Source organism: Perissodus microlepis, chromosome 6, assembly GCF_051167445.1.
Source record: "Perissodus microlepis isolate ML-2025 ecotype Zambia chromosome 6, ASM5116744v1, whole genome shotgun sequence".
Lineage (NCBI taxonomy): Eukaryota > Metazoa > Chordata > Actinopteri > Cichliformes > Cichlidae > Perissodus > Perissodus microlepis.
The window spans coordinates 36832471-36853321 of NC_140466.1; the positions used below are offsets into that span (position 1 = coordinate 36832471).

A 20851-nucleotide genomic window follows, 5' to 3' on the forward strand; every position below is an offset into this window, starting at 1 on the left:
AGCAGGCAAGTTCAAAGCACTAATGTATGTTTAAGTGTGTGTGTGTGTGTGCGTGTGTGTTTGAGTTTGCATGTGAATCAAATCCAAGTAGGAAGTGAGTGAAATGAATAGAAAGGGTTGGTGAATAGGTGGCTTGTGTGTGACTGACTTAGTTTGAGCAGCAGTTTCTTGCCCAGTGTGTCCTCTGAACCACTCAGCGACAGGCTGCTGATGAAAGGGGATGTGTCCGTTTCTATGGGAACAGAGGCCATGTCTGAGAGGGAGAGACAGAGAGAGAAAGAGAGAGAGAGAGATTATGACCTGTCAGTGATAAATAGCTTTGGTCTCTGCTAGAGGACAGACTAAAGTCCTGTGTGACTCTGTGCTAAGTTTGAGAGCCATGTGCTAAAAATATCTGTTATATTATGTTTGTGTTTGGAGTTTTCAAGCTTTTTTCAAGGATTCAAGCTGGTGGTAAACCTGCCTTACATGCATTAATGCAGAAAAAGATTTTCCGTGATGATGTGTACTGTGACGAGCGTGTTCTTTTGGAATATTTTAGTGTAGTATACGTTTCATGTCTGCTGTCACCGTTAAAGACATGGACGTGACTTCCTCTCTGTACCCGTGTCTATATTTTGTGTGGAAGCGTTTATTTTTTAACATAAACCGTTAGACTAACCAGGCTCACATCTGTCCTCTCTGATGTAGGGGATCTCATCCATCCTCAGAAACACCGAATCACTCGGACTCTTCTGGCCATCAGACTTGCTACCTGCAGCAGACGCAGCCACAGAAACATGTACATCAAAAAACACATGATGTAGTTTCTTTTACTGGATTTTTTACTGGATTTACTGGACATTTAAAAGATGTGAAATCTTTTACTGATTAGTGAATAAAACTGTTTTTCTTTTTTCTTTTTTTTAAAGCAGAAATAGCATGTTTTTCTTGGTTTGGGGTTTTGAAATGTTTGAATCCCATGTTAGACTCTGAGGAAATCACCTTTAAAAAACTGGATAACTTTACAGAGTAGATAATTTAATATACCAAATGTTGAACAATAAACTATACAACATAATTGTTTAGTATAATAATTATGAATGAAAATAAAATAGCAACCACTCACTGAAACTCTAGATTAGATAGTGACAATGGCTCTAACCTTTCAGTTTCCTGGTACAAAGTCTCTCCAATTTCCTGTTTGCTATATGCTAGTAGAGTTGATAAAGGTCACCAGTTAGCAAGTGAGTGAATCCTACAGACTTTAGGATTCACTAATCCTAAAGCTTTTTGAAGTATTTGAAGTAGTTTCCAGGGAAATACTTCAACCAAACTGAGTATTTCCAGCAATGACAGCAGGTCTGCAGTGGGTTAACTGTGGCTTTGTCCTACATGTGGAACAATGTCCTGATCCCCCAAACATTGACTAGAGTCCACTGGCGGCTCTATCACTACAGGTAGGTACCATCTACTCCTTGGGCAAGATACTAACACCATGTCTCTGATGCATCCATCGGACTATGAGTGTATGTGAAAGCACTGATGTAGAAAAAGCAGAGAAAAAGCACGTGTATCAATGGGTGAACGAGCCAAGATGTATAAAGTGCTTTGAGTGCTCAGGTAAAGTAGAAAAGCACTATATAAGAACCAGTCCATTTACCCATTCTAAAAAAAGCTTAGGTTAACTATCCTAATATTGGTTTTAACATGACTTCTTAATGGCTCAGTCACACTAGAGGAAAAAAATCAGTGGCTGATGTTTGCATTGAATGTTTTCACATTTGGAGCAAATTTAAAGTAGATGCAGTCACAACTTCAGTGCCCAGAAGTTCAGGGTGCAACGCCCCAAACTGCTGTGGTCTGAGCTGCACTGACAGCAATCGCCCTCAGGCAGTTTGGCAAAGGTAGGCTAATTTATAAATGCAGACAGATTTCCAACAGGCTTCAATCTGTCTAAGTCAGCATGCACCAAGGCATCTGTTTGCAGTAGGACACTCAACTCAGCTGGTTGTAATGTGGTTATATTCCTGTAAACCGCTGCAGAGCACCTGTGTCATTTTGCAGTTAAATTGTTATCCTGCAGCAACAGAATTTCTGTTGCTGTCCTACCAGGTGGGTAGCCTCTGAACGTAAGTAGTTAGTTTAATGTTCAAGTAGTTTAATATGAATTTCTGTGATTGAAGAATGCAGCACATCTGTACTTTTCACCAATTTATCTCAGTTATACTATCACAGCTCGCATGTAACTGTCAACCCATTCAATCTCAAACTGATAGCAGACTGATGACGTCCTATTGTTGTTTTATTGCTGTCTCGATGCACTAAAATCACTTTGAAGATGGCAGCTGACTGTGAGTGACTGCAGATCTGGTCCCAGCCTTCAAACTGACCATTTCAAAGGCAAAGAAAGTTCATTTTGGTCGAGCTGCAGTCTCCAACCAAGACTGTAGAGACTCGGTGTCAAAAACATTTGTCGCGACATGTCAACATACATTAAATAATAAGTCAAAAGAAGCGTTTACTTGAATAATAATGAAATTAAAAATTAGAACTGGAATAGTAAATGTGGCCAGTACATGTTTACCTTAATGTTTTACCTCATCTAACCAGAAATCCTTTAAACTTTGATTTGCCATCTAATGTTTAATTTTAATCCAAAAACCAGAAATTAATTACTTAAGGAAACTAATACTAACACAGCTCTCAGGGCTGACCCTACACTTAAACTTTTTCTCAAGTAGAAAAAACGAAGAAACCCACACATCTCATGTCATTAATATTGTCTTTATCATTTCACTCTGTGGTTTTATCTCTCACTCACTTGTTTTTAAACATGCTGTTTTAGGGAGTTCAGGGTATTAATATTACATTAATATTACACCCTTATCGATTTAGGAAAAAACTCATTTGCAGGAGTGGCATGGCTTTCTACCTCTGATGGCTCAAATAATCTCTTACTGACATCACTGTGACATGAAATCTGCTTCAAGTCATCCCTGTTGTCACGGCATGACTCCATGTCTCTGGAGTCGAGGATACTTACGGACAATGCGGTTCTTCTCATTCAGCAGGGAGGTGCTGTGCGGCACACTGGACTGCTGTCCCCGGGTTCGGGCTGAACTGGGCCGACTTGGCTCCCTGGGTGGGGGCATAAGGGTGGCAGTAGTGTGGTCTGGGGGCATCAGTGTGGTGGTGGTGGGCTCTGGTGCTGGAGGCCCGGGGGTCGGGGAGTTGCTTTCTGTCAGACGGGTGTCAGCATCAGGGGTCTGAGGGGAGCTGTCCATCCGGGTAGCTGTTACGGCATTCTGGTAGTGACTCCGGGTGATCTGATACATAGAAGCAGAGGATTATGGGTATTATTAAGAGTTGAACGTGAACCTATTCTTTTCTAAAAGATTTTTTGTAATTAGTTTTTATTACACCCTGTTATATCTAATAATTAATAGTGTAAAAATCTCTTATTTTTGTCCATTTTTGACTAAATGTTTTTTCCTTATTCAGTGTGATGTAAGAGCCCATCATATCAGACGTGTCTTTACTTGTCATGGTCAACTTTCTATTTGTCTTTTGCTACAAGTGAGATGAAATCAAGGACAATGTTAATGAGGACGGTAACGTGTGCTGCTTAGTTCAAGAGATCTCATTAAATATTCATTGTCTCAAGATCATTTGTGTCATTGTTAATGATTCTCAGGCCTTTTGTGTTGCACTATCGTCACAGTATAGCTTCCTTTCAACACTGCGAGAAGTCGTCTGCAACACTGAAATTCATCACTAGTACCCCGTCCACTCAGACACCGATGCCCTCTAACCACGGCCAGGAAAGGCAATCATTAAGTTACTGTTTAAAAAAAACTGAAGCTTTAAGGACAAGCTCGCTTTAGCACTCAGTGGTGATGTTAAATTTAGGAGTAAGTGATTTGGTTATACAATAATGTCAGTGAATGTTCTCCATCTGATATTTGATATCCAAACAAATATGGCTGTGAGTGTGTGTGTACACTGTAATATCACTGTACTCCTGCCGAGGTTGAAGGCGACTGGATGATTGTGATGATTGAGATATGTCCCTGAGTCTGTCCCAGTAACATTTGTTGTATACTGTGGGAGTGGATTTAATTTTTGTTTTTTGCGGGCAATCTTGTGTTACACTTTCCCCCGTCTGTCTTTTATCTGATTTCATTTTGTTCTGATAGCTGACGCCTAAGTGACCAGAGTTTTTTCAGTCCGAATTTCAGTCAGGGAAACATTTCTTCCAAGGAACTATGAGCAAAAGATTTTGGGAATGTCAGACTTCCTCCAAACATGCTCGTCATTACTACAGTTCTTCAGCAAACTCAGAGCAGTCACAAAAGCCTAAGAACAAACCAGAAAACTAAATATTTGTTCCTTGTCTAATGTGATGCAAGAGCCCATCATACCAGAATGTATTAATCTAATGTTATATTATGAATGCGATGGATCACAGATGCTGGCAGCACAGTTTTTATTTACTTATGTATTATGGTAGATCTACAATAAGCTTTCAGACATTTCAGTAATTCTGTAATTTTATATAATAATCCCGTTATGAAGTTCAGTCTCTGGTTTGGTGCCGATAATGGTCCTTCAACGAAATCCCCAAATTAAATGAAGTAAGAAAAATCCAGCATGTAGCCTCATATTTAGTCTCAGCAAAAAGTTGCTAAATGTAATGAACTTTTTTCAGTCATGGTTATACCGTCTCCCTCTCCATTCAAGTCAGAGTACATGTGCATTTTAAAGCATGTCGTCTTTCCAAATGAAAAGAACGCTTTCAGACACCATGTGAGTTTCAGGTTTTACCTTGATGAGCTGAAGGTGAGTGAGCTGCCTTACAGAGTAGTCTGGCAGGTAGACATTCCCCCCTCCATTCAGCTGGCTCATACTTCCCCCATAGAGCATCGACTCAGAGCGGTCCAAACTGCTGCTACGAGAGGGCGATCTGTGGACTGCAAAGGACGATATGATATCAAATATGTATCTTTTAACAAGGACAGAAAAATGGTAGAGGAGTGTCAGTCAAATCATGAAAGATCTCAAGGATGTCACTGCAGCTGAAAGGAGTGCTGCATTCAAGTGCATGGCAGTTAAAAGACTCAGAAGTGTTCACATTACGCCCTGTTATATCTACTATTTAATACTGTTAGACCTCCTTACCACACGAATCTTACAATAATATTTAAATATTTAAATGCTGCCACTCAGAGCATTTTCACAAATACACTATGTGTTTGCACAATTTCACTCAAGCAGTATATTATGCATGTTTAGGGAACTAGTGTTCATTCACTACACAGTGTTTGCTTCATGGTGGAGTCACTAGGGGACACATGCAAATGGCAGATCTCACATTTTACATTTAACCTGATATTTAAATACAACGCTTTCCAAATTATTATGCAAATTATATTTTTCTCTGATTTTTCTAAATAGTTGGTCAAGTGACAGTCAGCATAATTTTCGAGTCATCAACCATTAGAGTATAATTCAAATGTTACTCAACAAAACTGCCAATAAAAACAGTATGTTTTTCAAAAATAAAAAAGTTAAAATGCACTGTTCCAAATTATTACGCACACAGAGTTTCAAAACATTTTATAGGTTGTAGAGAATTGAAAATGGTCATTTGTTGAATTTGCAGCATTAGGAGATCAATTTTACTGAAATCAAAAGCTATTTCAATCAAAAACATCTTAACAGGTCAAGTTACATATGAACATAGGACCCTTATTTGATAGCAGTTTTACAATTCTTGCATCCATGGAACTTGTGAGTTTTCGGAAAGTTTCTACTTGAATGTCTTTGCAGGATGTCAGAATAGCCTCGCAGAGCTGCTGTTTGGATCTGAACTGCCTCCCACCCTCATATTTTTTTTTGCTTGAGGATGCTCCAAAGGTTCCCAATAGGATTGAGGCCAGGGAAGAATGAGGACCACACCCTGAGTTTCTCTCCTTTTATGCCGATAGCAGCCAATGATGCCGAGGTATTCCTTGCAGGAGATGGTTCATTGTCTTGCATGAAGATGGTTTTGTTGCAGAAGGCACAATTCTTCTCTTTTTACCATGGAAGAAAGTGGTCAGTCAGAAAGTCCACATACTTTGCAGATGTCATTTTCACACCTTCAGGGACCCTAAAGAGGCCAACCAGCTCTCTCCCCGTGATTCCGGCTCAAAACATGACTCCACCACCTTCTTGCTGACGTTGCAGCCTTGTTGAGACATGGTGGCTGTCCACCAACCATCCACCACTGCATCCATCTGGACCATCCAGGGTTGCAATGCACTCATCAGGGAACATGACTGTTTGAAAATTAGTCTTCTTGTAGTTCTGGGCCGACTGCAGGCATTTCTGCTTGTCAGCATTGGTTAGGGGTGGCCGAATAGAAAGTTTATGCACAACTGCGAGTCTCTGGAGGATCCTACACCTTGATGTTCGCAGGGCTCCAGAGGCACCAGCAGCTTCAAATATCCGTTTGCTGCTTTGCTTTGGCCTTTTAGCAGCTGCTCTCTTAATCTCATGTATTTGTCTGGCATTGTGCCTTTATCTGAACGAACCTGTGTGTGCTCTGATTCAGCCACAAATATCTTTAAATTATGATGGTCACGCTTAAGTTTTCGTGAAATATCAAAGGTTTTCATTACGTGTCCAAGGCATTCAACTATTTCACGCTTTTCAGCAGCAGAGAGATGATTTTTCCTTCCTATATTGCTTGAAAATGATGGTCTGCTTAATAATGTGGAACATTCTTCTTTAGTGGTTTTCCTTTAATTGGGCTCATCTAGCAAACTAATTATCACAGGTGTGATAATTAGCCCTGAGACACAATTCCATCCATGGGTTTAATTGGAAAAACAACTTATTTAATCTTTATGACACAATTTGCATAATAATTTGGAACAAGGTGTATGTTTTATTCATTTAAAATGAAACAAAAATCTGTGCCTTTAACTTTATGTGTGCAAGCAACTGCACAACTGAAAACATTCTGTCATAATCTTTAATGAATAAACTGTGAATTATCACTATACTCTTCAAAGCAGACAAATACAATAAAATACAAATTTTCTTATTATCAGTCTTCTTGTTGCTTTTTAAAAAACATTCATCAGCAAACTACTTAAAAACATGCCAAGATGTTTAGAGTTTCAACTAGAACGAAATCTTTCAAATTTTTTGATTTTAAAATACATCCTTTTTAAAATCCTCTCACTGATCAAGGAAAGGTTTGATATCTGGCGACTCATTTGTTTATTTCTGATAGAAAGTGCGTTACAGTCTAGGGTGGAGGTTTTACAGCTTCTGTATACTCTTTTTGGTGTGTCATGATGAATTTGCAGTACCATATATAATGAGTAAGATGTGCAGCTTCTTTTATTGTTTTCTTTGGATCTGGTGTGAATCTGTATTCACTTTGATGGATGCACTTTATAAATGGTGAAGCTGTTTCATAGAGTATGTGGAGTTCTGGCTTCATGCTCGTTGGTTTATAAACTCATTTTTAGTTATTCTGTGAATTTGTGATGGTTTTTGCTTCTGTCATTTTGACAGCAGATACTAAAGGTTAATAATCAGGCCACAAACAGTGCTTAACAAGTTTATTAAATCACCTGTGATACAAAAAACAAACCAAACAAGACAAATGTTTTAGAAACTTAAAAATGAAGTTTCTTAAATTGATTTGACTGAATTCATATTTTATACCCATAATTTTATGTTATTATGAGGGTAAGTAAGTCATGTAAGACATGATAATAAAAAAGTGCTTTACTATTTTATTTCTGCTTTTTCTAAAATAGTAAGTTTAATAGACACTAACTATGTTTTAGCATTAAAGAGCGTGGGCATACTAGTATATTAACCATTATAGAAACATAAAAAATGATGTTGCAAATTAACAATAATGTTAATCTAAGACTGCTGTGGTATAAACCTTACATTTGGTGGTGGTCTAATATATTTGTAAGTTCAATGATGTTTGGGAAAGTCTTTTGTACCTGCTGGCATGATGGCCGGGACCCCGAAATAAGAAAACGCTCCATTCTCGAACTTCAGTGCCTCCTTACCAAACTCTACTTCAACTCGACCCTGCAAAATAATATTGGAGAAATATAACGTGATCTGACTGCACACAGGATATCATAGCCATAGCTAATTACTGCCATGGCGGAAGGTCAAATTCTTACAGGTACCTGTAGCACTAGGATGAAATAGTCCACTGGTTTGTTGCGCTGGAACAGGAAGTGCTGAGAGGCTCGTTTGTTCTTCTCATCAAACTTGAGTTCTTGAACCACACTGGGGTGTTTGATGAGCCTCAATAAGATCTTCTCTGAGATGTGTGTTGGTTTGAAGGGCTCCACCTCTGAAAAAAAGCAAAAAGATACAGGATTGGGTGAAGACAAACGCTGCAAATATTCTTGTTACAGTTGCTAAAACACTGATGTTCTTGTTGCATATTATGCAGAAATGTAAGCGCTCTGAGAGACAGAGAGGCGATTTGATTGGCTGCTACCTGTGGAGAGGAAACGATGTGTTGCCAGGAGAAGCTGCGGGGAAATCTTCACTTTCATCTCATTTTCTGACAGTTTGAAGATGGAGAAGTCCTGCTGCTTTCGCTCATGATGAGAAACACGACGCTTTGTGCGATTATCAGCTTAGACACATAAAAACAGCCTGATTAACTCTTACATTTCCATGTATTTTGACCACGTACGTACATTTGAGCTTATGTACGTGTGTTTGCACACATACTGTAGAGATCTGTCTCATCCAAGATCTCTGACTTGATGATTTCCTCAATGACATCCTCCAGGGTCACGATGCCCATCACCTCGTAGAAAGGGTCACCCTCACCCTCGTTGTTAACACGCTGCACGATGGCGAGGTGGGACTTCCCTGCATGCACAGTGAGTTTCTCATCAGTGTCACTTTTCACTCAAAGCCATTTACAGTATGTAGATAGGAGGGATAAATACAAGGAAATCTATTCAGATTACCCAGCTGTAAATATAACCATTTTTAATATTTAAAACAATATGCAATATGGTCCTGTTTAACTTTTACACAGCTTCACAAATATCACTAATGGAAAAGAAATTTCAACAGCAGCGTGCAAAGTCATTAACTTTGACTGAACTATTATCAGAGTGATAGTAGCTTCTATCCCCAGTGTTTCGTTTTTTATATGGATGTTCTCCAGTAAGATCCATGACTGGTTGTCACAGTAAACTGTGTGGAGTGTGGTGATTGTTAGTGGACCCAAATGCAGAACACAGGTGGAATTTAACATATGCATTTAATGCTGGAGCATTCAAAAAAAGCACAGTCTAAAAACAAAAAATAAAATCCAAGAGCTATGAGGAATTACTACACTGGGGTACACAGCAATGTGGGACAACTCGATAAAGGCAAGGGGAGACTGAGACAATAAATACCAAAGGTACTGAGGCTTGAAAAAGCAGGTGGGAAACACAGCAGAAACAAATCATGGACAACAAGACAAGGGAAGCAGAACTCAATGTAAAGCACCAGTGACAAAAGACTACCAAAGTAAAAGAGGAAATACACAATCAGTTGACAACAGACTCAAACATATAAACTTTACACAGCGGGGCACAAGGGGGAGATGAAGAAAATAACAGTAGAATATAACAAAATAAACCTAAGGCAGAAAGTTCATGAAAATAACTAGAAAAAAAGGGAAACACAGAACTAGAAGTCAGTGAAGTCAAATGTGACAAACAAGAATACACAATAATGAACAAACAGAGAACCAACAGAACATTAAAGAGCACTTCCCCCTCAAGGGCAACAACTTACAACTTTGCTTTGTTTTTATTACATTTTCTTTTTATTACAACATGCTGACGTCAGTCTTTTTTTAAAAATGACGATACGATGAAGTCAGCCTGTTATGGCTCCATACATCGTGGAGTGTCGGATTGAAAAAATAAAAAGCATGTTATATATGGTATAATCCTTGATATGGTTTCTTGAAATTTGTTTTCAGGTTTAATTTTGACCTTGATGCCAGTTATGAAGGTCAAGGTCAAATGCTTAGCCAAACTAGGTGTTCATGCAGCCAAAGGCTTTGTGAACTGTTGGACAATTGTTCAGACAAATCAGCTGAAAATTTGTTGGTAATAGTTTTCAGTGTCTTTGTTGTGACCTTGACCTGATTTTCGCCTAAATTTAATCAGCTAAAGCTGTCAATGTTATCTTCCATCACACAAAATTTGAAAATGATTTCTTGAAAACTGTGGACACTAGACAAACAAACAAACACAACTTCATAATATGGTCATCTCATTCACACTTCTCTGCCTCTAAGCACAGAAGCCCCGTCCACCTGCCGATTAACTCTGTAATGTTTATGAGGAACAGCCAATCAGAACAAAGTAAAGGCAGAAGGAGAGGGGAAGCTCCTAAAAACCCATAGTGAAGGGAATTATGGGATGCACAAAGACTCAGTATAAGATAAATAAGGATTATTTTGAAGTACAAGTCATGCAAAGCTACCCTAGTACAGACCCTTAAAATTGAGGCAATCGATTGCTGGAAACAATTTTATAAAATGGTGATTGAGTTTGTTTAACTTGACTTACTAACAGTAGCCCTTTTGATTCTTGAGATGTGAAACTTGGAATACAGTTATCCTGTAAAGTGTTGGTGTGTCAAATAAGATGATTAGATTTCATATTTAGCCTCTGGATTAGATTTAAGTAATGCTCCTTCCCTTTCCACTGCACAGTATGAGACATAATGACTGAGTGGAGCTGTGCTGTCTGATGTTCAGTAAGTGGAGCGCCAGTGGGAGCTGAATGGAGTGGGTGTAACAGCAGATGGGATTTAATACAAAGGGCGCTCTGGATGCAAAAACACAATCCATCATATGAAAGTCTGCCGTGCTCCTGCTGTGTTTACTTCCAGGCTGATGAGTGTGCGCTTTTGGAGGTAACATCTTGTGGCGTTCCCAAAGATAAATGGCATAATTAATAATCCATGCACTGCTGGATGAAAATCTTGTTTGGGAGCATATTTTACAAAGGAGAAAAACAAAACAAAATGATGAAGTGCTTAGTCAGGCTGACAGGATTGTCTTTTGATCTTATTTCATTTGAGATGTGTAGGAAACATAATGGAAGAGCGAGTTCACCGAGTAAAGAGTGAGCCCTTGTTTGTAGCCCCTCCTATTCTCAGCAGCCTGGCTTCAAATCAACTTCCTCGCTCTCTGCTCTTACACTCTTTGCCTGCCAAATACTACCTCGCACACACTGATGCACAAACACAGACTAACACAAATGCACACGATTCTGGATTCTGGCAGTGTTTCTTGTAGCTAAATAGGTCAGGCGTACATCCAAAGTGGACTGAGAGAGGCTCATGTGCAGTGCGCTCTCTCACAGTATTCTGTTTTTTAAAGATTCTTTTAAGATTTAACAACGGCAGCTATGTCTCAGTGTCTTTCCTTGCACAATTACATCTTTCATTTATTCAAGTATTTTGGAATTTAACATTTATATTCTTGACTTTTAACAGCTATATTGTAAAGGCATCAATCATATCATTAAAAACGAGCAAAGTGTTATTTCAGGCCAGCCTCAAAACAAAGCTCAACTGCCATCCTGGTGAATAAAAAAAAGAACGAAAGAAAATGGCTGCCTTCATTTCACTTGGGGAGATGGCACGCGTTGGGTTAGCTTCCTCCGTAAGGTCTCAGGGCAAACTAAAGTAGCTTTAACTGGTCTACATAAGTCAAAATATAGACATATAAAGCATCTTTATACCATATAAAGCATCATAAAAGATAAAACAATAATTTATTGACAATAGAACAGAAACACAGTTGACCTGCAATTATTGTGTTCTTCTTTTGTCTTTTCTTTTCTTCCTCCTATTATTATTATTATTATTATTATTATTATTATTATTATTATTATTATTATTATTAGTTGTTGGGTTTTAGTTGTAATAGTAGTAGTAGTAGAAGTGTATGTGATAATTAAGTACATTTTAAATAAATCAATTTTTAAACATACTTTACTAATTAATTTATTAATTATTTATTTATTTATTTATTGTCTATAGCCTTGCAACTTTTTTTAAACAAACTAATCTTATCAAAAGTTTAGGATTCCTTTAAACTTTCAACTCCTGGAAACAATGTCTCCTAGCACCAGCTGTTTTAAACTATGTCTTCTTATGGCAGCTGCCATGTCTGAACTGAGCTCATCCTACAGGTTTCATTCCTGTAAAGAGGGACTGGACTACAAAACCAAGACACAAGAAACGATGCTTTCATAGGATTCATAAGGTTCAATTCTTCAGATCTGAAGAAGCCTCATGGATGACAGGTGAAATGTCCTCATGTAACTTAAAGTCCAGTTGCTTTTCTTCCCAAGCCACTTATGGGGAAGTTCAACATAAGATCAAAATTACAAGTTTTACATCTGGCTCCTAGCGTTATTTATGTTAGATTTCCCCCGTTTGGAGATATTGGCTGTAGAGATGTCTGCCTAACAAAAAGGCACTCCCCTTGAGAGGATCAAATTGCCAAAAATATGTATTTATTAAACATCTAAGGCTCTTTCCTGAAACCATTACTCTGTTGTTATTTTTTTTAAATCCACAAATGTGGCTGAACAGATTTATGTAGGCACTATTTTCTTTCTGTTTAACTACATTTTCAATCCGAAAAAAAACAAAACAAAACCCTGTGCTGCTAGCTAATGTTACAGTTCAGCCATATCAATAACATGAGCCTCTCCTCACAGAAAGATGCACTCGTCTCTCTGCACAGTTTATGGTTGGAGCATTATAGCGCTGTGAATAAATATTTATCCCCTTCCTGATTTTGTAGCTGTTTTTGCATCTTTGTCACCATCAAATCTTTCAAATCACCAAAGAAATGTCCAGTTTTATTATGCTGTTTTTAAATATAGCTTACTTTTAAAAAAAAAATAGCAAAAAGCAGAGAAAGGGAAGAATTATATAGTTAATTTCCTCCTATTAAAGTTGATTTATAAACGTGAGCCTCACTCAGAGGTGGACGTTGCTATTGTGTTTCACATGATCGTCCTGCCACATAACTCAAGCACTCTTGAGCTTCAACTCACTAACTGACGTCCGGACGTTTTCCATTAGGATTTTCTGGTAGACAGCAGAATTCATGATTCCATCAATTACAGCAAGTCATCCAGCAACAAAGTCCCAGGCTACCTACCACCGCCATGCTTGACTTTTGGTATGAAGTTCTTTTTATGAAGCACTGAACTAGTTTTATACTCGATGTAACAATACAATACAATACAATACAACTTTATTTGTATAGCACATTTAAAAGACCAGTGGTACACCAAAGTGCTTTACAATAAAAACAGGAAAATTAAGACAATAAATAAAAGACTATTAACAAAGTACCACATATGTCATCAGGTTAAGGGCACTAATTATACAGCAATAAAAGGGAATATAAGAACAAAGTTACTAAGAACAGATATAGCTAAAAGATAAAGTACATAAATAAGAAATTGAACCAAATATAAAATAGGGACACTAACTAGATGGAAAAGCTATGTTGAATAAATGAGTTTTTAAATGGGATGTAAGCCTTTCACAAAGGTCTGCTTTTGTCTCGTCAGTCCATAAAATATTCTCCCAAAAGACTTGGAGGGCGTCAAGATGTTTTTTTGGCAAATCTAAGATGAGCCTCTGTTTTCTCTTGGTCGACAGTGGTTTTCTCTCCCACGGATGCCATTTTTGTTCACTCACGTTCTCACTGTTGAATTGTAAGCACTGACCTTAACTGAGGCGAGTGTTCTTTTGAGTTCTCTGAGTTCTCGATGTGCTCTTAGAGTAGTGTTGGTAGGCCAGCCACTGTTCCAGATTTTCTCCATTTATGTATAGTTCACTGTAGTCCACAGCTAGTCAATGAAAGTAATGAAATCTGACTTTCATTGACAAACTCCTTTCCTAGTTTCAGTTCTCTGTTAAACACACTTTGATCAAGCTTTCTGTGCAGGGCTCTTATTCAGCTTCCCACCTGTTTAAAAAACCCTATGCCTGGCAAACTAAAGGTCCCCTGTACTGGTGCTGCCGTTGTACACAACAGGAAATGTGTTACTTGGCTGCTTTCATTTGTGCCAGACACACTGCTTAGCATTCAGGCCAAAGAATCCCTGTGCAGTCTCACCAGACCAGCAGACTCTCTGCTGCAGCTCTGACCTGCCTTCAGATGCAGTCACATCAATGTTTTACTTACTTTCAATCAATTATCACCTCTGCTAACCAGCCCTCCTGTTACTCTGTTCTGCACTGCAGCTAATGTGCTGCAGTTCTGCACTGCAGCTAATGCGTTCTCTCTCATTAAGCACTGGTTAACTATTTTCCCTGTTATAGTCAGAATTTAGGTCTGAAGTGTCATTTTAGCAATAATTACAATGTTTTAAATGCACTCGAAAGAAAAGGTTGGATGTAAACTGACCTTTCAGCCAGAGCTGAGGTTTAATGTCAACATCTTTTTCGACCAGGCTCTAGCTCCGCTCATATTCATCTTTGGTAACTTCAGTACTTCTACTACTCCTCACAACTGAAAACACAAAAGTAACCGTGAGTGTGTATCTAGAGCTTTATGGCATCTCCTGCTAAAACATTAGAATTACCCAATGATATAATGTATATACCTCTGAAAATGGTCACTGCAAGCATATTAGATACTTTAAGTATATTTTGGTACTAAAACTACTAAAACAGTGCCTTTTACTTCTTTTTTAAAAGAATACATAATACTCAAAAAAGCCAACATAAATCTGGCTCTTATGAAATCCTGCTCTACATATGATACCATCTGCATGACGACAAGGCGGCAAATAAGCAAGAAAATTGTACAAAAGGTTTTCTACACCAGATTTCAACACTGACCTTATTGCTTTGTACTTATTGCTGAACAAATATGCCTGTGGCCTGCAGACTGCTCTGTTTAATCATCTAAATGCTATGCAAATAAATATGGTATGATCATGCTTTAAGGCTAAAGTGCAAAACTGTGTTTGCATAAAAGATAATCAGCCCTTTATTTGTAGTTATTCCTCAGAATTTCATTTCCCTAGTTTTATGTTCCTTTTTCTTGATGATTCAAAGAGCTGTGGCTCAAATCAACCCACAAAGCCAGCAGGCATATGTGGAGCAACCACTGATGCATTATACAGTACTGTGCAAAAAGACTTGAGGCACTGCTTATTTCTTAGTATTTTGTATTTTTCACTCATTTTCAGTTCGGTCTTTGTACCTAACCGTTTTCAGAGGGATGTTTTTGTTTTTTCCAAGGATGAACCAGGGTGGTGTCTACACAGAACAAATCAATTAATAAAGAACCAGTTTTGAGTTGTACCTTTAGACACTTTGTTACTACCAACCTGCCACAAAAACACATCATTTTCTCCCATGTTTTAATGGGATCGATAGAAATGCCAAAAACAGCACAGTTTAACAGCCATAAAATAGTATATTTAAATCAACAAGTTGATTCCCAAAGAGTTATTAGCCAAACACACGTCATATCTCATATCCATAGATCACCCTGCAGCTGTGTGTTTCCTGCAGCTCTCTTTGTGAGCACCAGCTACTGCAGGAGTCTCACTGAAATGAATAAAAGGGCCTGAGTTTTTCTGCTGCAGTGCCTACACAGAGACATGGAGGCACAGGGAGACACACACGCGTGCGCACACACACACACACACACACACACACACACACACACACACACACACACACACACACACACCGAGGACAGACCTTGTTTATAATCCTTTGACTGTGTAGATTATCTCATCCAGATCCCTTTGTTGCAGAGCGACACAAGAATTATATTTGTGTTCATCCTGCAGCTCTGGTGGCATCTGGCTTCATACAGTACAAGCTACTACATAATCCAAATATATGCAGCTCCTTTTAAATCCACACACAGGTCTTGCTTGTCTGTTACAGGATGTGTAAGACAAGACAAACTTTTTGTGCTTAAAGCTAAAGAGTCAAACAGCTTACATTTCTGGAAAATTCTACCATTACCAAGTTTATAAAATGTTTCCAAAAGCATTTCACTACAACACGCTAAAAAAGATGTTCAGAATAAATAGAAACCCCTCTGTGACATTTGGCAGTGAAAGCTTTTCTCTGTTTTGTGCCAAAACAGACAGAAATACAAACGTCTCCAGCAAAACAGAGTCTGCCTGGGCCAAGGTGTCCTCTATTTATCTTCCTCTCCTCACCACAAACACAGCAGAAAAAAGTGCTGACTATGCAGGGTCCCTGAGAATGCAGGAAGGCAGTGATAAGCAGCAAGGTCTGTGATTGGCCAATTCGAACCCCACCCATTTAAAACTCTAGAGTAAGATGGAACAGCCTCCTGCTTGCATGCAGGGTGGAAGACTGCTTCGAATCTGCAGGGGAAGCTGTGCACACTGCAAAAACAAAAGAGAGGGGGAAAGAACAGCTCCTTTCAGCTTCAGATTGCAACAGTGCATATTTGCATTCCCTGGAGTGTCACAACTGTTTAATGCTGAGAAGACCATCTGGAGATGAAAGAGGTTTAAGCACTGCTGCTAAAAGATAGGTCAGCTGTCTCAGCTGCAACTTTCAGGGCCCATATCATTCTCGTATTTAAAGGTGGCAGAAAACAAATTATGTCAGTACACAAGTTGTTAAGTTCATACATTAAATACTAGTTTATTAGAGGGTTTGATTTCCCTGTGTGCATGCCACAAGTGCCGCTATATGCCCCACAGTGAGACATTGAGTCCTTCCTGCTCCCTTTCTCAACTGTAGCACTTCAAAGCGCCGGAAAACATCTGCAAAGTATCACAAGTATGATGAACTGCAGAAAAAACGTTCTTGTTAAAAACACGACTCATGAGTGCAAAGATAAATCAAGTTCAAGTACACAACAGGAATGTTTCGGGGTTGTTTTTTTGTTGTTGTTGTTGTTTGTTTTTTTGTTTGTTTTTTGTTTGTTTGTTTGTTTGTTTGTTTGTTTGTTTGTTTGTTTGTTTGTTTGTTTGTTTGTTTGTTTGTTTGTTTGTTTGTTTGTTTGTTTGCCACCTCTCACCTGCTTTTCTCACCCAGGTTACTTACAGAGTCTGTTACAGCTTAAGTTATAAACTTGAAGCATGCCACACCCACTCCCTTCTAACACCCTTCTCACCTTTCTTGAACTCCTCCAGCATGGCGTCCAGTTTAGTGTCGTTAAAGACGCAGTGCAACGGGTGTTTGTAGAACTGGGTGATGGTCTTCAGGGGGGTGCAGTCGTCCGGGTCCACAAACGCCAGGTCCTTCACAAACAGAATGTCCACGATATTGGATCTCTCGTTCTCAAATACCGGAATCCTCGTGTATCCGCTCTGCATGATCTCGGACATGGTGTTGAAGTCCAGCACCGCGTCCGAGGCCAGCATGAAGCAGTCGGTCAGCGGAGTCAGGACGTCCTCCACAGTTTTGGTGCGCAGTTCTAGTGCTCCCTGTATGATGTTGAGCTCTTCTTTTACCAAGTCATGGTACGGGTCGGTGACTCGCAACATTTCCAAGAGTTTCTCTCTGGTGTAGAAGTTGGAGATCTCCTGGTTTAAGATGAGGTCCAGCAGCTTGCTGATGGGGTATGAGATGGGGAAGGAGAGCACCATGAGCAGCCGTGTCACCCAGATGGTTTTGGATGCGATGGCCAGGCCGTGGCGCGATGCGACCGAGTGTGGAAGAATCTCCCCGATGAAGAAGATCCCGAAGGCGCAAATGACCGTGGAGAGCCAGGTCATGCCCAGGATCTGGCACATCCACACGGCGAGCGAGGCGTTGATGATCGCGTTCCCCAGCAGTAGAGTGCACAGGACGTAGTTACCATGCCGACGCACAGACTCGATTTTCCGCGCGTAGTTCTGTTCGGTGTCGGTGCCGCTGTTCTGGAGGACCTGTAGCTCCACTGGATCGAGCGCCAGCAGGCTCAAGTTCAGCCCGCTGAACAGAGCTGACAGCCCGAGCAGGAGGATGGAGACCAGCACTTGCAGCCAGAGCTCCGGCACTGCTGAGCGCTCCTTCACGGCCACCCAAAAATCTTTAGTCCGGTAGTGTTCCCATTTGGATCCGTCAAAGGCGCACATGGAATAATATTTAATCTTCTCCCCTCTCCGCAGGTCTTTGGCCAGCAGCTCCACCAGCACCGAGTTCTGACTGGAAGCAGACTTGAAAGAGCCCAAAACCTCGATGTCGGAGGTGCTGGCGTTCTTGTCCATGCACATGTTTCGCTTCGGGTGAACTTGCCCCTCTCTACCGGGAGTTGGCTCTTCGATGAAGGCGATCCAGGGCGCGGCGTTGTTGGCACGAGCACGATTGAGCTTCTGCGAGGAGGTGGAATAGTAGACCCGAAGTATGAAGCGAGTCCCCTCGGTGGCTTTCAGCACCCCGTCCTCCACGGACAGCTCCGCCCCGGTCTCCTCTGGTCGAAAGCCGAGCAAGCCGAGCGCCGGGGCTGGCAGCAGCGAGCAGGCGCAGAGGAGCAGAAGCAGCCGGCTCAGAGAGAGCGGAGCCCCGTAGCAGAGCAGGGAGACGGCTCGGTATCGCGCGGCCGCATTGGATGCAGCCATGATGCGGTGTGAGAAGCTCTCTCAGTCCACGGTCTCCGGGTCACGTGCCGCGCGGTTCCGGTCCATGTGGAAGAAGGAGGGACCATCAGCGCTCCGCTGACTGCGGTGCTGATAATGATGTTCGCCTGCACACACACACACAGAGGCGGGGGGGGGGGGGGCTCGCCACCTTGCCCTGACGCAACTTTCTAATAATAGCGTCGTGGATTTCACTGTGGAGTTTACATTACATATGTTGCGCTCAGCAAGAATGGGTGAATGGGTGGATGACTGGTTGTATAAAGCGCTTTGGGGTCCTTAGGGACTAGTAAAGCGCTATACAAATACAGGCCATTTTACCATTTATTATCCTCAGCAACATCACTGGGTATAAAACGAGCATCTCAGACAGGAAGAGTTTCTCAGAAGTCAAAATGGGTCGAGATTCACCAATAAGTAAAAGAACAAAAAAAAGAAAGAAGGAAAAAACACATTAACAAATTGTGGAACAATTCAAAAACAATATTCATGTAAAAATGTGTAAAACTGCAAACACTTTGAATATCTCATATTACCAGAAGATTCAGAGAAATCTCAAGAGATCTCTGTGCAAAGGAAAAGACTGAAAATCAGTATTCATTGGCTGTGATCTTCGGGTCATAAGACAGCACTGCTTTAAAAATGGACATGGTTCTGTCATGGAAGTCGCTGAAATGACTCTCTGTGGACACAGTTCGTTGTGCTATTCACAAATGCAGCCTAAAGCTCCAAGAAGCCATATGTGGACATGATTCAGAAACCCAGAAACTCAGTGATTCCAAAAAGACTGAGCTAAATTGTAAAACTGTTCTGTGGTCTGACATATTGAAATTTGAAATTCCTTTTGTTTGGAAAACATGGATACTCTGCAAGCAGAGAGGGACCATTTCTGATACTATGGGAATGCATTCATGTCTGGAAATGGCTGGAATTCACAGCTTGCACACCTGGAGATGACTGCTAAAAGACTTCAACAAGTTGTAGAGCAACATTTTCTCCAATCCGGATGATGTCATTTGCAGGTGAGGCCGTACATATTTCAGCAAGACAATATTGAACCTTCTGTAATGAAATGAAAAATATAAAGAATACTCAGGACTGTTGAGCAAGCAGAAGCCCATATCATGCACCTTGACTCTGTGTTAGCTAGTTCCCTGATTCCTGAAATAATAAAGATTACTCCCTAAATTCCTGCCTTAAAACAAGCCCATTGTCTGCACTATCACTGCGTGCTGTAGAATCACCTGAAAATAATAATTTTCAGTGAAAATAATGGGATCAAACAGCAAAACAGAACATCACAGCAAAAGAACAAGAACACACCCAAGTTTCAGTGTTTAGTCTATTATAAAACAAACAACCTTTTTAGTTTGTTTGTTTTGGGTGAGCGTTAGAGTAATGATCAGCAGTGATGATGACAGACCTCACGGGCTAAAAGGTGCTAACAAAAGTTGGTTCAACAGCTTTCAGCGTGGGCCGATTTTGGGGCACTGCTATTATTGCTTATTATTTTATTAATTGTAGTTTCTACATGGAAATAAAAACAACAATAGATGACAAAAAAATACCAAAAGTAATCAGATTTTATCAGTCTGTCACATTACTGTGGGGGAATTTAGGCCCACTCGAGGTTTGGACTTTGACTAGTCCATTGCAACAGCTTGATTCTTTCCTTTTTTTGCCTGTTCTGTTGTAGATTTGCTGCTGTGCTTGAGATCATTGTCCTGTTGTAGACCAAATTTGGGCCAAGCCTTAGCTTTTGGTGTCATGTTGAGCCGTGTGGCAGGCAGAGGTTGGACCCAAACACAGGACTCCAAGACAAAAACTTGACTGAAAGCAGCAGCTTTATTTGGAAAAACAAACTAACAACAAAGTACACAAACATAAGAAGAAACAAACAAAAGAACAAACAGACGAAGACTGAAGACTTAAATACACAAGCAGGACAAGCAGGGGATGGGAAACAGGCGGGGACTAATTAGACATAACAAGACAGAGAGGATGCAAAACTGAATACCCTGAATACAGGACAAATGACTATCAAAATAAAACAGGAAACAAGAGACATGACAGGGAAACAGATGAATGGACACGTGAGGTTGAAGGCAAACAGAAACACACTAAACATGATGAAAGAACGACTAAGAAGCTAACAGAAACTAAATGATCAAATGAGAACACAAAAGTACAAGAAAACCAAACATAAA

The 20851-nt window shown here is 40.1% G+C and overlaps 1 protein-coding gene across 1 annotated transcript in view; it reads right to left on the minus strand.

The window, feature by feature from the left end:
• LOC146386133 (metal transporter CNNM1-like) overlaps positions 1 to 18723 on the minus strand; it is a 30576-nt gene extending 11853 nt beyond the window's left edge. Inside the window, exons 1-9 of the mRNA XM_084932175.1 lie at positions 17198 to 18723; positions 8752 to 8895; positions 8513 to 8653; positions 8193 to 8362; positions 7998 to 8088; positions 4807 to 4952; positions 3026 to 3308; positions 662 to 754; positions 149 to 253 (exon numbers count right to left, since the gene is read on the minus strand). Of these exons, the coding sequence (XP_084788301.1) occupies positions 149 to 253; positions 662 to 754; positions 3026 to 3308; positions 4807 to 4952; positions 7998 to 8088; positions 8193 to 8362; positions 8513 to 8653; positions 8752 to 8895; positions 17198 to 18626 (2602 nt within the window). The 5' untranslated portion in view covers positions 18627 to 18723. The remainder of the gene's footprint in view (positions 1 to 148; positions 254 to 661; positions 755 to 3025; positions 3309 to 4806; positions 4953 to 7997; positions 8089 to 8192; positions 8363 to 8512; positions 8654 to 8751; positions 8896 to 17197) is intronic.
• Positions 18724 to 20851: the final 2128 nt, after the last annotated feature.